This window comes from Gopherus evgoodei, chromosome 8, assembly GCF_007399415.2.
Source record: "Gopherus evgoodei ecotype Sinaloan lineage chromosome 8, rGopEvg1_v1.p, whole genome shotgun sequence".
Taxonomy (NCBI): domain Eukaryota; kingdom Metazoa; phylum Chordata; order Testudines; family Testudinidae; genus Gopherus; species Gopherus evgoodei.
In genome coordinates, this window is record NC_044329.1 from 54,409,719 (window position 1) to 54,424,074 (window position 14,356).

General features: G+C 40.5%; 1 protein-coding gene across 6 annotated transcripts in view; it reads left to right on the forward strand.

The window, feature by feature from the left end:
• The window catches only part of RALGPS2 (Ral GEF with PH domain and SH3 binding motif 2), a 281,794-nt gene that overhangs the window by 204,182 nt on the left and 63,256 nt on the right, over positions 1–14,356 (forward strand). For all 6 annotated transcript variants that reach the window (XM_030571858.1, XM_030571857.1, XM_030571855.1 and 3 more), the window contains 2 exons: positions 8,629–8,764; positions 11,455–11,606. In XM_030571858.1, coding sequence (XP_030427718.1) covers positions 8,629–8,764; positions 11,455–11,606 — 288 coding nt within the window. The remainder of the gene's footprint in view (positions 1–8,628; positions 8,765–11,454; positions 11,607–14,356) is intronic.

The window sequence follows — 14,356 nt, forward strand, 5'->3', positions numbered from 1 at the left end:
CTCCACTTCTTTTGAGTTACTAATATAAAAAATATTTTCCTAAAAGTGAAGTGCGATAAAAGATTTACAAAATGTATTTGTCATAAAAATTCTAAATTTGTTCTTTAAGTAGACTCTTGTTGTCATAGGAAACTTAGTCAGTTCCTTGGTTTAAATATGAAATTTAACTTTACATTTAAATATTCATTGTCTGCCATGTCACACTAAATAACTTCATATTTGCTATTTTCCTCTTAAATGCCTTTTTTTTCTTGGAACAATTACCTTTCAGAGGTGTAGATCTTGTTTGATTTGCGGCATACAAGATGTACATTTAAAAATGTTTTATGGTGGGATTTTCAAGAGTCTATGTGACTTAGGAGCACAAGTTCAAATATTTTCAATGAGACTTGTGCTCCTAATTCACTTGGGTGCTTTTGAAAATCTACTCTTAGACTGAAAGTACAATTATTTCTTTAAAATAAACATTTTAATATGTTAAGGAACTGCTCCTAATATAGTATAAAAGAAATGCTATTAAAGAAGACAGCTGGTTAACTAGCAAAAGATTCAGCCTATGTAAGGAACTGGTGTAACCACAAGTCAGGGCCTGTGAGCCAATTTACCCTCCAAAATAATGCACATATAGTTTAAAAATAAACTTTTTCAACATTACACTTTTTTACAGGAAAACGATTATTAAAATTTAGCTTCAGGGTATGCAGTAAAAGGGAAAATGCTATGGTACATAGACTCTTAGAATCATCTAATCCAGCCTCCTGCACTGAAGGAGGACCAAGTATACCTATACTATCTCTGACAGGTGTTTATCTAACCTGTTAAAGATCTCCAATGACAGCTATTCCACAACCTCCCTTAGTAGCCTGTTCCAGTGTTTAGCTGTCCTTATACAGTAGAACCTCAAAGTTAAAAACTCGGGAATGGAGGTTGTTCGTAATTCTGAAATGTTCATAACTGAACAAAACGTTACAGTTCTTTCAAAAGTTTACAACTGAATAGTGACTTAATACAGCTTTGAAACTTTACTATGCAAAAGAAAAATGCTGCTTTCCCTTGATTTTTTTAGTCATTTACATTTAACACAGTACTGTATTGCATTTGCTTTTTTTTGTGTCTCTTCTGCTGCCTGATTGTGTATTTCCAGTTCCAAATGAGGTGTGTGTGGTTGACTGGTGTGTTTGAAACTCTGAGGTTCTACTGTAGTTAGAAAGATTTTCCTGCTATCTAACCTACATCTCCCTTGCTAGCTAACCTAAATCTCCAGATTTAAACCCATTACATATTGTCCTATGTTTAGTGGACATTGAAAACAATTTATCACCACCGTCTTATAATAACCCTTAACATATTTGAAGTCTTATGAGGTTTCCCCTCAGTCTTCTTTTCTCAAGACCAAATATGCCCATTTTTAAAAACCTTTTATCATTTTTGTTGCTCTCCTCTGGACTCTCCAGTTAGTCCATATCTTTCCTAAAATGTGGTGCTCAGAACTGGACACAGTAGTCCAGCTGAGTCCTCACCAGTGCCAAGTAGGCAGGACAGTTACCTCTCATATCTTATTTAAAACACTCCTGTTAATACACACCTGAACAATATTACCTTTTTACCAACTGCATCACATTGTTGACTCGTATTCAATTTATGATCCACTATAACCCCAAAATCCTTTTCAGCAATACTACTGCCTAACCAATTATTGCCCATTTTGTAGTTGTGCTTTTGTTTTTTTTCTTCCTGGGTGTAGTGCATTGCACTTTTTTGAATATCCTCATGTTGATAATACTCTCCAATTTGTCTCAGTCATTTTGAAGCTCTTGCAACCCATCCCAGCTGGTGTCATCCAAAAATTTTAGAAGGATACTCTCCACTCCATTATCTAAATCATTAATGAAAATATTGAATGGTACTGGACCCAGGACTGACCCCTGCCAAACCCCACTAGATACATCCTCCCAGTTTGGCAGCAAACCATTGATAACAACTCTCTGAATACAATCTTTCAACCAGTTTTGGAACTACCTTGTAGTAATTTCATCTACACCACATTTTCCTGATTTGCATATAAGACTGTCATGTGGGACTTTCTCAAAAGCCTTGCTAAAATCAAAATATATCTTGTCTACATCTTTCCTGCTATCCACTAGGCCAATAACCCTGTCAAAGAAGGAAATCAGTTTGGCGTGGCATGATTTGTTCTTGACAAATCGGTGCTGGCTATTACATACAATCCTGTTATCCTATAGATGCTTAGAAAATTATTGCTGACTGGTGTATTGCTAACTGGTGTATAGTCCCCTGGGTCCTCTTTGTTCCCCATTTTAAAGATAGGTACTATGTTTGCCCTTCTCAGTTCTCTGGGACCTCATGCATTCTCCATGTGTTCTCCAAAATAATTACTAGCATATGTGTCTCTAAGGTTACAGGATACATTACAAAAATTGTATTTGGGTAATCATAGTATTGTAGGGCTAGAAGGGACCTTGAGAGGTCATCTAGTCCAGTCCCCTGAACTCATGGCAGGACTAAATATTATCTAGACCATCCCTGACAGGTGTTTTTCTAACCTGCTCTTAAAAATCTCCAATTATAGAGTTTTCACAGCCTCCCTAGGCAATGTATTCCAATGCTTAACTACCCTGAGAGTAAGGAAGTTTTTCCTAATATCCAATCTAAACTGCCCTTGCTGCAATTTAAGTCCGTTGCTTCTTGTCCTGTCCTCAGAGGTTAAGGAAAACAATTTTTCTCCCTCCTCCTTGTAACAGTCTTTTTTATACTTGAAAATTGTTATGTCCCCCGCCAGTCTTCTCTTCTCCAGACTAAATAAACCCATTTTTTTTCATCTTCCCTTATAGGTCATGTTTTCCAGACTGTTAATCATTTTTGTTGCTCTTCTCTGGACTTTTTCCAATTTGTCCAGATCTTTCCTGAAATGTGGTGCCCAGAACTGGACAGAGTGTTCCAGTTGAGGCCGTATCAGTGCAAAAGAATTACTTTTCATGTCCTGTTACAACACTCCTGCTAATTCATTCTGGAATTAAATATTATTATTTTTCTTTTCAATAGTGTTACGTTGTTCACTCATATTTAGCTCGTGATCCACTAAGACTAGGGCTCTACCAAATTCGCGGTCCATGTTGGTCAATTTGACAGTCATAGAATTTTAGAAATCAAGCCACAGTTTTCCAGCCACCAAGCTCTGAAGACTGCCACCCACACTTCTGTGCTATACCATGACGCCGCTACAATAACCTTGCAAACCCCTGCCCCACACAGCCCTGTTTTGGGTCAGGACCTCCTGTTTGAGAAATGCTGATCTTCCCTGTGAAATCTGTATAGTATAGGGTAAAAGTACACACAAGACTAGATTTCACAGGGGAGACCAGATTTCACGATCTGTAACACATTTTTCACAGCTGTGAATTTTGAAGGGCCCGAACTGTGACCCCAGATCCCTTTCTGCAGTACTCTTTCATAAGCAGTCATTTCCATTTTGTATGTATGCAACTGATGGTTTCTTCCTAAGTAGAGTAATTTGCGTTCATCCTTGCTGAATTTCATCTTATTTACTTCCGACCATTTTTCTAGTTTGTCTAGATTATTTAGAATTTTAATCCCATCCTTCAAAATACTTGCAACCCTCCAAGCTTGGCATCGTCCGCAAACTTTGTAAGTGTACTCTCTATGCCATTATCTAAATCATTGACGGAGATATTGAACATAACTGGGCCCAGAACTGATCCCTGCAGGACCCCCCTTGATATTCCCTTCCAGCTTTACTGTGAACCACTGATAACTACTCTCTGGGAATGTTTTTCCAACCAGAAAAGGACCCACTTTATAGTAGATCCCCCACTTGGTAAGGCAACTCCATCTTTTCATGTGCTGTATATTTATACCTGCCTACTGTATTTTTCACTCCATGCATCTGATGAAGTGGGTTATAGCCCACGAAAGCTTATACCTAAATAAATTTGTTAGTCTCTAAGGCAGGGGCAGGCAAACTTTTTTGGCCTGAGGGCTGCATTGGGTTTCAGAAATTGTATAGCGGGCCGGTTAGGGGAGGCAGTGCCTCCCGAAAGAGGCAGGCGTGGCCTGGCCCCCACCCCCTATCCCCTCCTGCTTCTTACCCCCTGACAGCCCCCTGGGACTCCTGCCCCATCCACCCCCCGACTGCCTCCGGACCCTCCGCCCCTAACTGACCCCTGTTCCATCCAACCACACCTTCTCCCTGACCGCCCCCGGACCCCCTGCCCCTAACTTCCCACTGCCTCATCCAGCACCCTTTGGGGAGGGATAGCTGAGTAGTTTGAGCATTGGCCTGCTAAACCCAAGGTTGTGAGTTCAGTCCTTGAGGGGGCTATTTAGGGAACTGGGTTTAAAAAAAAAAAAAACACTGGGAATTTGCCCTGCTTTGAGCAGGGGGTTGGACTAGATGATCTCCTGAGGTCCCTTCTATCCCTGATATTCTATATTCTATTCTATGAACCCCCTCTCCTTCCTGACTGCCACCCAGGGACACCTGCCCCATCCAACCACCCCTTCTCCCTAGCCCCAGACCACCGCCGGAACCCCCACCCCTGACTGCCCCCAGCTGCCCCATGCAACCCCTCCTTTCATTCCTGACTGCTCCCCTGGAACTCCTGCCCCATCCAGCCTCCCTGCCCGCCCCCGGAATCCCCACTCCTGACTGCCTCCTATCTCCACATCCAACCCCTCTTCTCCTTCCTGACTGCCCCCACCTGGAACCTCTGCCTCATCCAACCACCCCTTCTCCCTGACTGCCCCCGGAACCCCTGCTCCCATTCAACCCTCTTGTTTCTTGTACTCTGACCGCCCCGACCCCTATCAACACCCCTGACCACCCTCCAAACTCCCCTGCCCTCTATCCAGCTCACCCCCTCCCACTCCCTGCCCCCTTACTGCGCTGCCTGGAGCACCATGACAGGCAGCCGCGCCTCACAACTGGAGCCAGCCATGCACCACGCTGCACAGAACACTGGGTCAGGCCGAGCTCTGCAGCTGTGCTGCCCCAGGAGCTTGCACCCAGAGTATTGCACCAGTGGCGCAGTAAGCCGAGGCTGCAGGGGAGGGGGAACAGCAGGGGAGGGGCCGGGAGCTAGCCTCCCGGGCCAGGAGCTCAGGAGCCGGGGAGAACGGTCCCGCAGGCTGGATGTGGCCTGCGGGCCATAGTTTGCCCACCTGTGCTCTAAGGTGCCACAAGGATTCCTCATTGTTTTTGCTGATACAGACTAACATGGCTATCCCTCTGAAACCTATCTCCATCTAGGTTGTATTTCCCTAGTTTGTTTATCGGAAGGTCATAGAAGACAGTATCAGAAACCTTAGTGAAGTCAAGATATACTGTGTCTACCGCTTCCCCCCATCCACAAGGCTTATTACCCTGCCAAAGAAAGCTATTAGGTTGGTTTGACACAATTTGTTCTGGCTGTTACTTATCACCTTATTTTCTTCTAGGTGTTTGCAAATTGATTTTTTAATTATTTTTTTCATTATGTTTCTGAGTATAGAAGTTAAGCTGACTGGTCTGTAATTCCCTGAGTTGTTGTTATTTCCCTTTCTTATAGATGGGCACTATATTTGCCCTTTTCCAGTCCTCTGGAATCTCTCCCATTTTCTGTGCCTTTTATTAGATAATCACTAATGGCTCAGATATCTCCTCAGTCATCTCTTTGAGTATTCTAGGATGTATTTCGTCAGGCCCTGGTGGCTTGAAGACATCTAATTTATAGAAGTAGTTTTTAATCTTTTCGTTCCCTATGTTAGCCTCTGATCCTACCTCATTTTCACTGGCATTCACTATGTTAGACATCCAATAATTACTAACTTGTTTGGTGAAAAACTAAACAAAAACGTTATCTAGCACTTCTGCCATTTCTACATTTTCTGTTGCTTTTTTCCCCACTGATTGACTAACGGGCCTATCCTGTTCTTGGTCTTCCTCTTGCTTCTAATGTATTTGTAGAATATTTTCTTGTTACCCTTTATGTCTCTAGCTATTTTAATCTCATTTTGTGCCTTGGTCTTTCGAATTTTGTCCCTACATTCTTGTGTCATTTGTTTATATTCATCCTTTGTAATTTGACCTAGTTTCTGCTTTTTGTAGGACTCTTTTTTTTGAGTTTCAGATCACTGAAGATCTCCCGGTTAAGCCAGGATGGTCTTTTGCCATGCTTCCTATCTTTCCTATGCAGTGGAATAGTTTGCTTTTGTGTCCTAATAGAATATCTCTTTGAAAAATCTGGGAGCTCTCTTGAACTGTTTCTCCCCTTAGACTTGCTTCCCGTGGGATCTTACCTACCAACTCCCCAAGTTTGCTGAAATCTGCCTTCTTGAAATCCATTATCTTTATTGTGCTGTTTTCCCTCCTGCCATTCCTTAGAATCATGAACTCTACCATTTCATGGTCACATTCACCTAAGCTGCCTTCCACTCTGAAATTCTCAACCAGTTCCTCCCTATTTGTCAAAATCAAATCTAGAACAGCCTCTTCTCTAGTAGATTTCTCCACCTTCTGAAATTAAAAAAAACAAAAAAAAACCTGTCTCCAATACATTCCAAGAACTTGTTGGATAATCTATGCCCTGCTTTGTTGTTTTCCCAACAGATGTCTGGGTAACTGAAGTCCCTCATCACCACCAAGTCCTAAGCTTTGGATGATCTTGTTAGTTGCTTAAAAAAAAAAAAAGCCTCATCCACCTCTTCTCCCTGCTTAGGTGCTCTGTAGTAGACCCCCTACCACGACATCACCCTTGTTTTTTACCCCTTTTATCCTTACCCAGAGATTTTCAACAAGTCTGTCTCCTATTTCCATCTCAACCTCAGTTGACATGATCTTCCCCAGACGCTATTTTAGTGTATACAAGCAAAGGAACAGAATTAAGATGCTGATTGGAATCTTGAATCTGAATTTCCTGATATTTGTGCAATGAAATAGCAAAGTTAATATTTTGTAAGGAATCTTATCTACCAAGAAATCAGATTGGGGACCATTGCATCCAAAACCAGTTAGGCTACCTAGTAAGCAAGGCTGGCTCTAGGCACCAGCGCTCCAAGCATGTGCTTGGAGCAGCACTCTGGCTCTTCTTTTTTTTTTTGCTTGGGGCGCAAGAAGTCAGGAGCTGGCCCTGAGCAGAGGTCAGCTGTGGTGGTGGGGGCGCGCAGGGAGGGTCACAGGAAGTAACCCTGGTGGGGGGGAGGAACTGCTCCTCCGCTCCACTGCCGCGTGCTCCCCTGAGCGTGCCGCTGCTCTGCTTCTCCCCCGCTCCCTCCGTGCATATCAGCTGTTTTGTGGCAGGCCTGGGAGGGAGGGGGGAGAAGTGAAGCGGCAGCAGTGCACTTGGGAGCAGGCGGAGTGGAAGTGAGCTGCAGCGGTGTGGGGCGCGGGGAGGGCCACAGGAAGTAACCTGGGGGGGAGGGGACAGAGGAACCACTCCCCCCCCAGCTCACCTCCGCCTCTTCCCCCGAGTGCGCTGCCACTCCGCTTCTTCCCGCTCCCTCCCAGGGAGCTGATGGAGGAGGTGGGGCCAGGGATTTGGGGAAGGGGTTGGACTGGGGTGGGGAAGGGGTGGAGTTGGGGTGGGGCTAGGGGGACACAGGAAATGTTTTTTGCTTGGAGCGGCAAAAAACTTGGAGTCAGCCCTGCTAGTAAGCTAAAGTTGAATCTGCTTCTCCTGTTTTATTTGTGGCTTTAAGACAACTATCTAAAGAACAAACAATATGTAAATGTGCTATACAGTATGTCTACCCTGCAATTAAAAACCTGCAGCTGGCTTATGCTCACGGCGCTTGAGCTGCAGGGCTTGAGCTAATGAGTTGTGTAGACATTCAGGCTTGAGCTGCAGTCCTGGCTGTAGGACCCTGCAAGGTGGGAGGGTCCCAGACCCGAGCCTGAATGTCTGTACCTCAATTAAACAGCCCTGCAGCACAAGCCCTGCGAACCTGAGGAAGCTGGCATGGCCCAGGGGCAGGTTTTTAATTGCAGTGCAGACATACCCATCAATTCCTTTCCAGCCAGCTTCTCCATTCCCACAGATTTGACCTGGCTCTGCTTTGCCTTTGTAATGCTCCAGGTTTTTTAACATATTTATTATTTTAATAAGAATAAATACTATTTTAAAATAACATCAAATAATAAAATTTATGATTGCTTCTCTCCCTGTGACATGGAGAAAAAGCCTTTTTATTTCACAATGATGTTAGGAGGAATAACTATTTAATGGTAAAACTATGTTATAAAGACGAAAAGGTTAAGATAAAAAGAAACCTTTTCCTTATTATTTTTAGATGCTTCCTTTGTATCAGAGTATACCAAAAGACACATTACTTGTCTAATGGGAATGTATAGTATAATGGTTTGACTTTTTTAAAAGACTCAAATGTTTATATTCTTATTGCTTTTTTAACAATAATTGTCAGCTCCTCTTAAACTGAATTTTAATTTTGTACATTAGCAAGATCCTGCAGTATTTTCTCAGTAAGAATCTTGTACAATTTTTAGAAAGATATGAACCTTGTATTATTTTGGAGGGCTGATGAATAGCATTTGAAGTAGTCATATTGGTATTTCTCATTCTCAGTTGGAATTTCCTATTTTTCCTTTGCTCACAGGCTCTGAAGTAGGAGCATCTCCACAAAGTGCACGGAAAAATGTTGCAGCTGAAGGAGCATTGCTCCCACCAACTCCTCCATCACCTAGGAACCTGATACCACACGGGCATAGGAAATGTCACAGCTTGGGATACAAGTCAGCATTTTATTTACTTTTACAAGTTTGAGCATTTACATATTGGACCGTCTTCTGACAACAAAAGCTTTTGCTTTAAAAATCGAAGTATTTAATTAGCAATCTTTCTATTTAAAGACCACAAAACACAGCTCATATTCTGGAAGGAATTTATGCAAGAAACAGGGTTTGTCCATTAGTTAGTCATTTTTTTTAACTTGCATTATGATGTCTTACTGCTTACCTCTGAAAAGTTGCAATCCTTACAGCTCTCCTTCTGTGAATGAGCCTGACTCAGGAAATGATGAACCAGATTTTCCTCAGAGTACCTGACCTGGATTTCCTCATTGCACACTTAACATAAAATTGCTTTTTAAGTAAAAATAAAAAAGATCCTGATACTTATGTGATTTAAGAACTTGCATGGATTGCTTCTTGTTACCTGCAGCAATCTGGGTTTCCTTTATTTTTTGAATTTGCAAGAGCAGATCCCATGAGATTCCAAATCTGCCAGGTACAATATGATTGCTTAGAACCAGAGCACCTTTCTCTATGTGAAGCTAAAATAATTCTGTCTCACAAGGTTGCTCATTTAGTATGGTACTTCAAGTAGTAGATTTTTAATAGTTTTTTAAGCAAGTGGTGTTTAGTTCCTTTTTAATCAGTTATCCTTCTAATATTCTCTCCTTTCCCTTATGCCTTCCATAAATTACACCTGAAAGGAATTGAGGCCATAATAAAGTGCATCCAGCTTTTATTGTTTTGAGATGAACTAATTATCTCCAATTGTACGTGAGACATGTTGAATTATTTCTCTGTAAACTTGCTCGCATGAAATTTAACCTCTACAATTGCTGTTTAAAGAAGAAAAACATCCTATACATGCAATGAAGTCCACTCTATCCCAAAAGAATGGGGAGAGAAAAAACTTTTTGTTCTGGACTTTTGTGCTCCTTAATTTTGTAACTGGCAAACACACTTTAGTGGGACTGTCGATTTAAAAGTTGTGTTAGCCATTCTCAGATTTCTTCTGTCCTAACAGAACTCTAAAGGAACCAAATAGAATTTATTATATATATACTTTACCAAATATTGGTACGCAGCACTGTATCTCCAAGACTCTCATTAATGGCAACTCTAGTCACAGAGCCAAATCTCTGCGCTGCGCTGGAAATTTATCCCAAATGATTGACTGTTTCCAGAACTACTTCTAGCTCGGTAGTCTCTAGCAATAGCAATATTTACCTACGGAGAAATGATAAACTGCTAATTTCATTTTTTCTTCAAACAGTTTTGTGTATTCATGGTTATTGAAGAGCTGAGATTTGTCTTGTTAGCTTCTGAGATTCATGGCAGTAGTTCTAACAGAGGCTTATAATGAGAAGTTAGGTACTATGCGTTCATGTACCCATTATAGCTCAAGACTTCTGTGTAGAGTTGTATGGGACAGGATCTGTACTTTTCTGTATCCTTAGGCAGTTCTGAATTCCGCATGAATTTTAAATATGGAACTGTGTAGAATGTTACTTTTAGAGAACAGTAGTTATACAGGTAAGGAATTTTATGCTACAGTGAGAATACCAGTCTCAGTGCATTCCTACACACTAGCTCTTGCATCTGTGGGAAGAGCTGGCAGGAACTCAGAAGTGCTAGCTGTCAGAATCAACTGGTGTTGGTTTGCTCTCCTCAGTGCTTTGATGAGCTGTGATTGACTATTGAAGGAGCTCACCTGGTACTGCAGCCCATTAATCAGTAACATTTGTCCCATGTCAGCATAAAGTTTCTCAGTTTTGACTTCTGTTTCCCAGTGTACCCTTTGCTATGGTCTCTAGTCAGTCTCTGTAATTAAAACATTGATTTTTTTTTAATAGAGGCATTTTCCATGAAGATACCTATTGAGTTTTGACTTTCCAATGTGGTGTTACCCCCTTCTGCTCCACCCTGAGCTAGATATGGTCCAATTGCATCACTGACACTCTGACCTTTGGGCCTGTTTACATCATTCTTTTAGAGAAACAGATTCATTTTTCCTTCATAAAGCATTTGATTTTTTTATTTGAAAGTCCAGTAAAAATCATGGAGTTTTTATTTGCTCTTTCATATTAGCTACTCTTAAAAACCCATGCAGAAAAACTTCTAGACCAGCTTCATATCTCACATGCCGCTTACCTTTTGCTGAGGCAGACAGTCAACTTCCTTTTAAGCTATAATTAAATCTGTTCCATGGCTGAGCAATGCTCCTTACCCTTCTTTTGGTAGTATACCCAAAAACTATGTCAGTGTCTCCTCAGTTCCCTTGTCACCTCAAGGAGCACGTTCTAGAGATTATTCTCTAATTCATCTTTCATGTGAAAGCTTTATAAACTGCAGTAAAAATGTGACATTTATCTGTGCAAGTATGAGGCTAAAGTGACTTCATTTTGTCCCTAGCATATAAAATACAGTTAATTTTCAAAGTTCTTATAATTAAATTAACGCACTTGCATTTTCATTCGGATAAATGTTATTTCAAGGAACAGTCATCCCTCGGTCCTCAGGGGCATTGAGCAGTTTTGGTACTAATAACCCATGCGAGTTATACCACTAGAGCTTTGTCAATGAGCCCATTAAATGATCAAGGGGTGCACAGCAAACTATGTATTATTCTTTAATACCTTGGAGCAGTGGCTGTTGAAATGTATTAAGAATATTTGTATCCTCATTTGTTCCAGTTTCATACACAAAATGAATACAGCAGAGTTTAAAAGTGCAACATTCCCCAACGCAGGACCAAGGCACCTGTTGGACGACAGTGTCATGGAACCTCATGCCCCATCCAGAGGGCAGGCAGAGAGCTCCACCCTTTCTAGTGGAATTTCAATAGGTGAGACATTTTTAAAATTTAGCTGTGCTAGGAAAAATGTGTTTTAGTACAGTTGACTCAAAGGTGTGTACCATCAGGACTATTATAAAATCGTAATAACATTTTAGAACAAAGATAGGCAGGAATGTGCAGTGGGGGGACTGTGTGTGAAAAGTGGCAGAATAAATGGCATGACCTGAACTACAGCTTGAGAGATCATTATTAGATGATTGTTTTTAAACCTATTCAGTGATGCATCCAAACAATAATTGTTTTACCACTTTCTTGCCAGATATTTTTCCAAGCAAATCCTTTGTTCAAATCATGCCAAATTAAAACTTTCTGCCTTCTGGCACTGATCATTATTTAAAATGTAATACTGAATTAACAACACAAATTTAAATTGTAGAAAAGAAAACCTCTATCTGGTAAGTTTTCTTACTGGAGAAAGTGGTAATGATCACATGTTTCAGATAAGCACATAATGAGTGTGCATTAGTAAATTATTGATGCAAGTTTCAGGTGCAGGCTTCACCCATTAAACTACTTGAGAAACGAGTCTGTTAGTTGGTGTCTTATAGCTTAATAGGGTATTGCTCATTATTTTGAATTCCAGGTTTTGAAAACAATTTTGGAGGATAAGGGAGTTTAAGCTTTATCCTTCTACTGGGAGAAATAGCTCCTAGTGGGATATGTGGTGATTAAAAAAAAAAAAAAAGATTAAAAAAAATATATATTCAAAATAATAGGAGACAGTTCATTGTTAAAATTTTCTACCAATTTTTGTTTCTAAACTTTCCTGCATCATTTAGGGCTTGTCTTCCCTACTGCCTTAAGTCAATGCAACTTATGTCTCTCAGGTGTGTGAAAAACCCCACCTGCACCCCACCCCCAAGTGATACAAGTTACATTGACCTAAGCACTGTCCACACAGGCATCAATGCAGCTGCACCAATGTAGCACTATAGTGAAGACTAGTCCTTAGATCCTTTTCCCCTCCTCCTATTATCCAGGAAACAGGCTACCCTTTTAAGTAGCATTTTGTGCGCCAGCATCTGTATTCATCTGACCTTCATTGACTTCTTCAGGCATTGCAGTTGTTCAGCATCTCTCAGGTTTAGGTTTTAGCTATGTAATTTTCAAATTATCTTATAAAATAAAGGTTGCATTAAAAGTTGCTGTCACTTCTGTTGCTATTGAAAGGGAGCTGGCACATTTTGAGAAGGACAATTTAAAATTTTCACTTTCCTCTGTCTCTTTCTGCTCCTTTCCCCCATGTGACTTGTGTTATATTTGTCTGTTTGGTCCACTTGCCCACTCACGCATTTACTATAGTCAGTGGTCACTGATGTGTTTTGCGGGCTTTGTTTTTTTTTAGGGGTGAAGTCCTAGATGTGTACCTATGGGAGTCTATGCTTGAGTGTGAAATCCAAATGGTTCAACTAGTCAATAAGAAACATAGCTTTTATCCATTAAAATTCAAACAATACTATAATATGTTTATAGTCCATCTAGTCTTGCAGAAATTCTTTTGAGCCCAAATCCATTTCTAATTTCAGACTAATTCCTTTGATCTTTCCTCCTGGAGGAAAGTGGTAAAAATTTTAGAATCATTAGTGTCTGTATATTTCTGCCTTAAACAAAGACAACAGTCTTTACTCCAATGTGTTCCAGTTTCTCAAGTATAACTCCAATCCTTATCCTTATGGTGGCAGAAGCTGTACTGCTGCAGTGTCAGAGAAAGATCTTTAACTTCAGCTGAACTAATTCAAGAAAGTATCTATTCATAAGAACAGTGTCTTTTCAGGTTTATGTTGAAATAAAAATATGTATCATAGTATCAACATTTTAACGAATTTTCCTATTAAGTTACACTCCTGAAATACTTGGATTCCAAATGAGATTATATTTTTATAAATAAGTGGTGTGTGTAGATAGGCTACAGTACATACATTGACTTTCTATTTTTGGGACCCTATCCAGTAGGAGAGAACTGCACAGAACTGCTGTGTGATGCAGCCCCCTGGAGTACACTGTTCAGGTGTTTGGAATTCTTCTAAGTCACAAGCAAATTGCTTTGGGAAATCAAATCTAGGGCCTAGAAACAGGAAGATAAAAAGTCACCTCTGAACATGCAAATAAATGAGTTTCTTTTCTCCTAAACCTCGGTCTCATGCTTGGTATTGCATAAAGCTACATATAAGTTAACTGAGCTTATGGCAAGGGCATAAATTGAGGAAACAACTGAGGGCTGTGAATACACAAGTTTCATTTTTAGGTTGTTACTACAAATCCAGGGCATACAGTCACTATCCAATGTGTTGTGTGTATGTTTTATCTCATGGACAATATAACACATTGTCCTTCTCATTTTGACAGTAGTATTGGGAGCAGTAGATGGTAGACATTCTGTCTTCTTGATGTTGGTACTCTTTATTCTAGACTTTTGTTTTTGTTAGGCGACCATCTGTAATTTAGTTGGTATTCCAACTAAAAAATAAATTCTAAAACCCATTATGGTGTCCTTGTGATAGGATAGAGCTGAATCACTTTGGGAGCTTGGTTTCTGAGAAGTTGGTGAGTAGCCTTATCCCATAGGATACTTGCATTGGACTAGTGCTCTTTTATTAATGATTTTGACAAAGCTGTCAAATATATGCATTAAAATTTACAGATGCCAGAATAGGTGGTTTTAGAACTTAGTGATATAGCGGTCTTATAAACTTAAGTAGAATATGAAATATGATGGACCAGATTTATTGTTGCTCTTA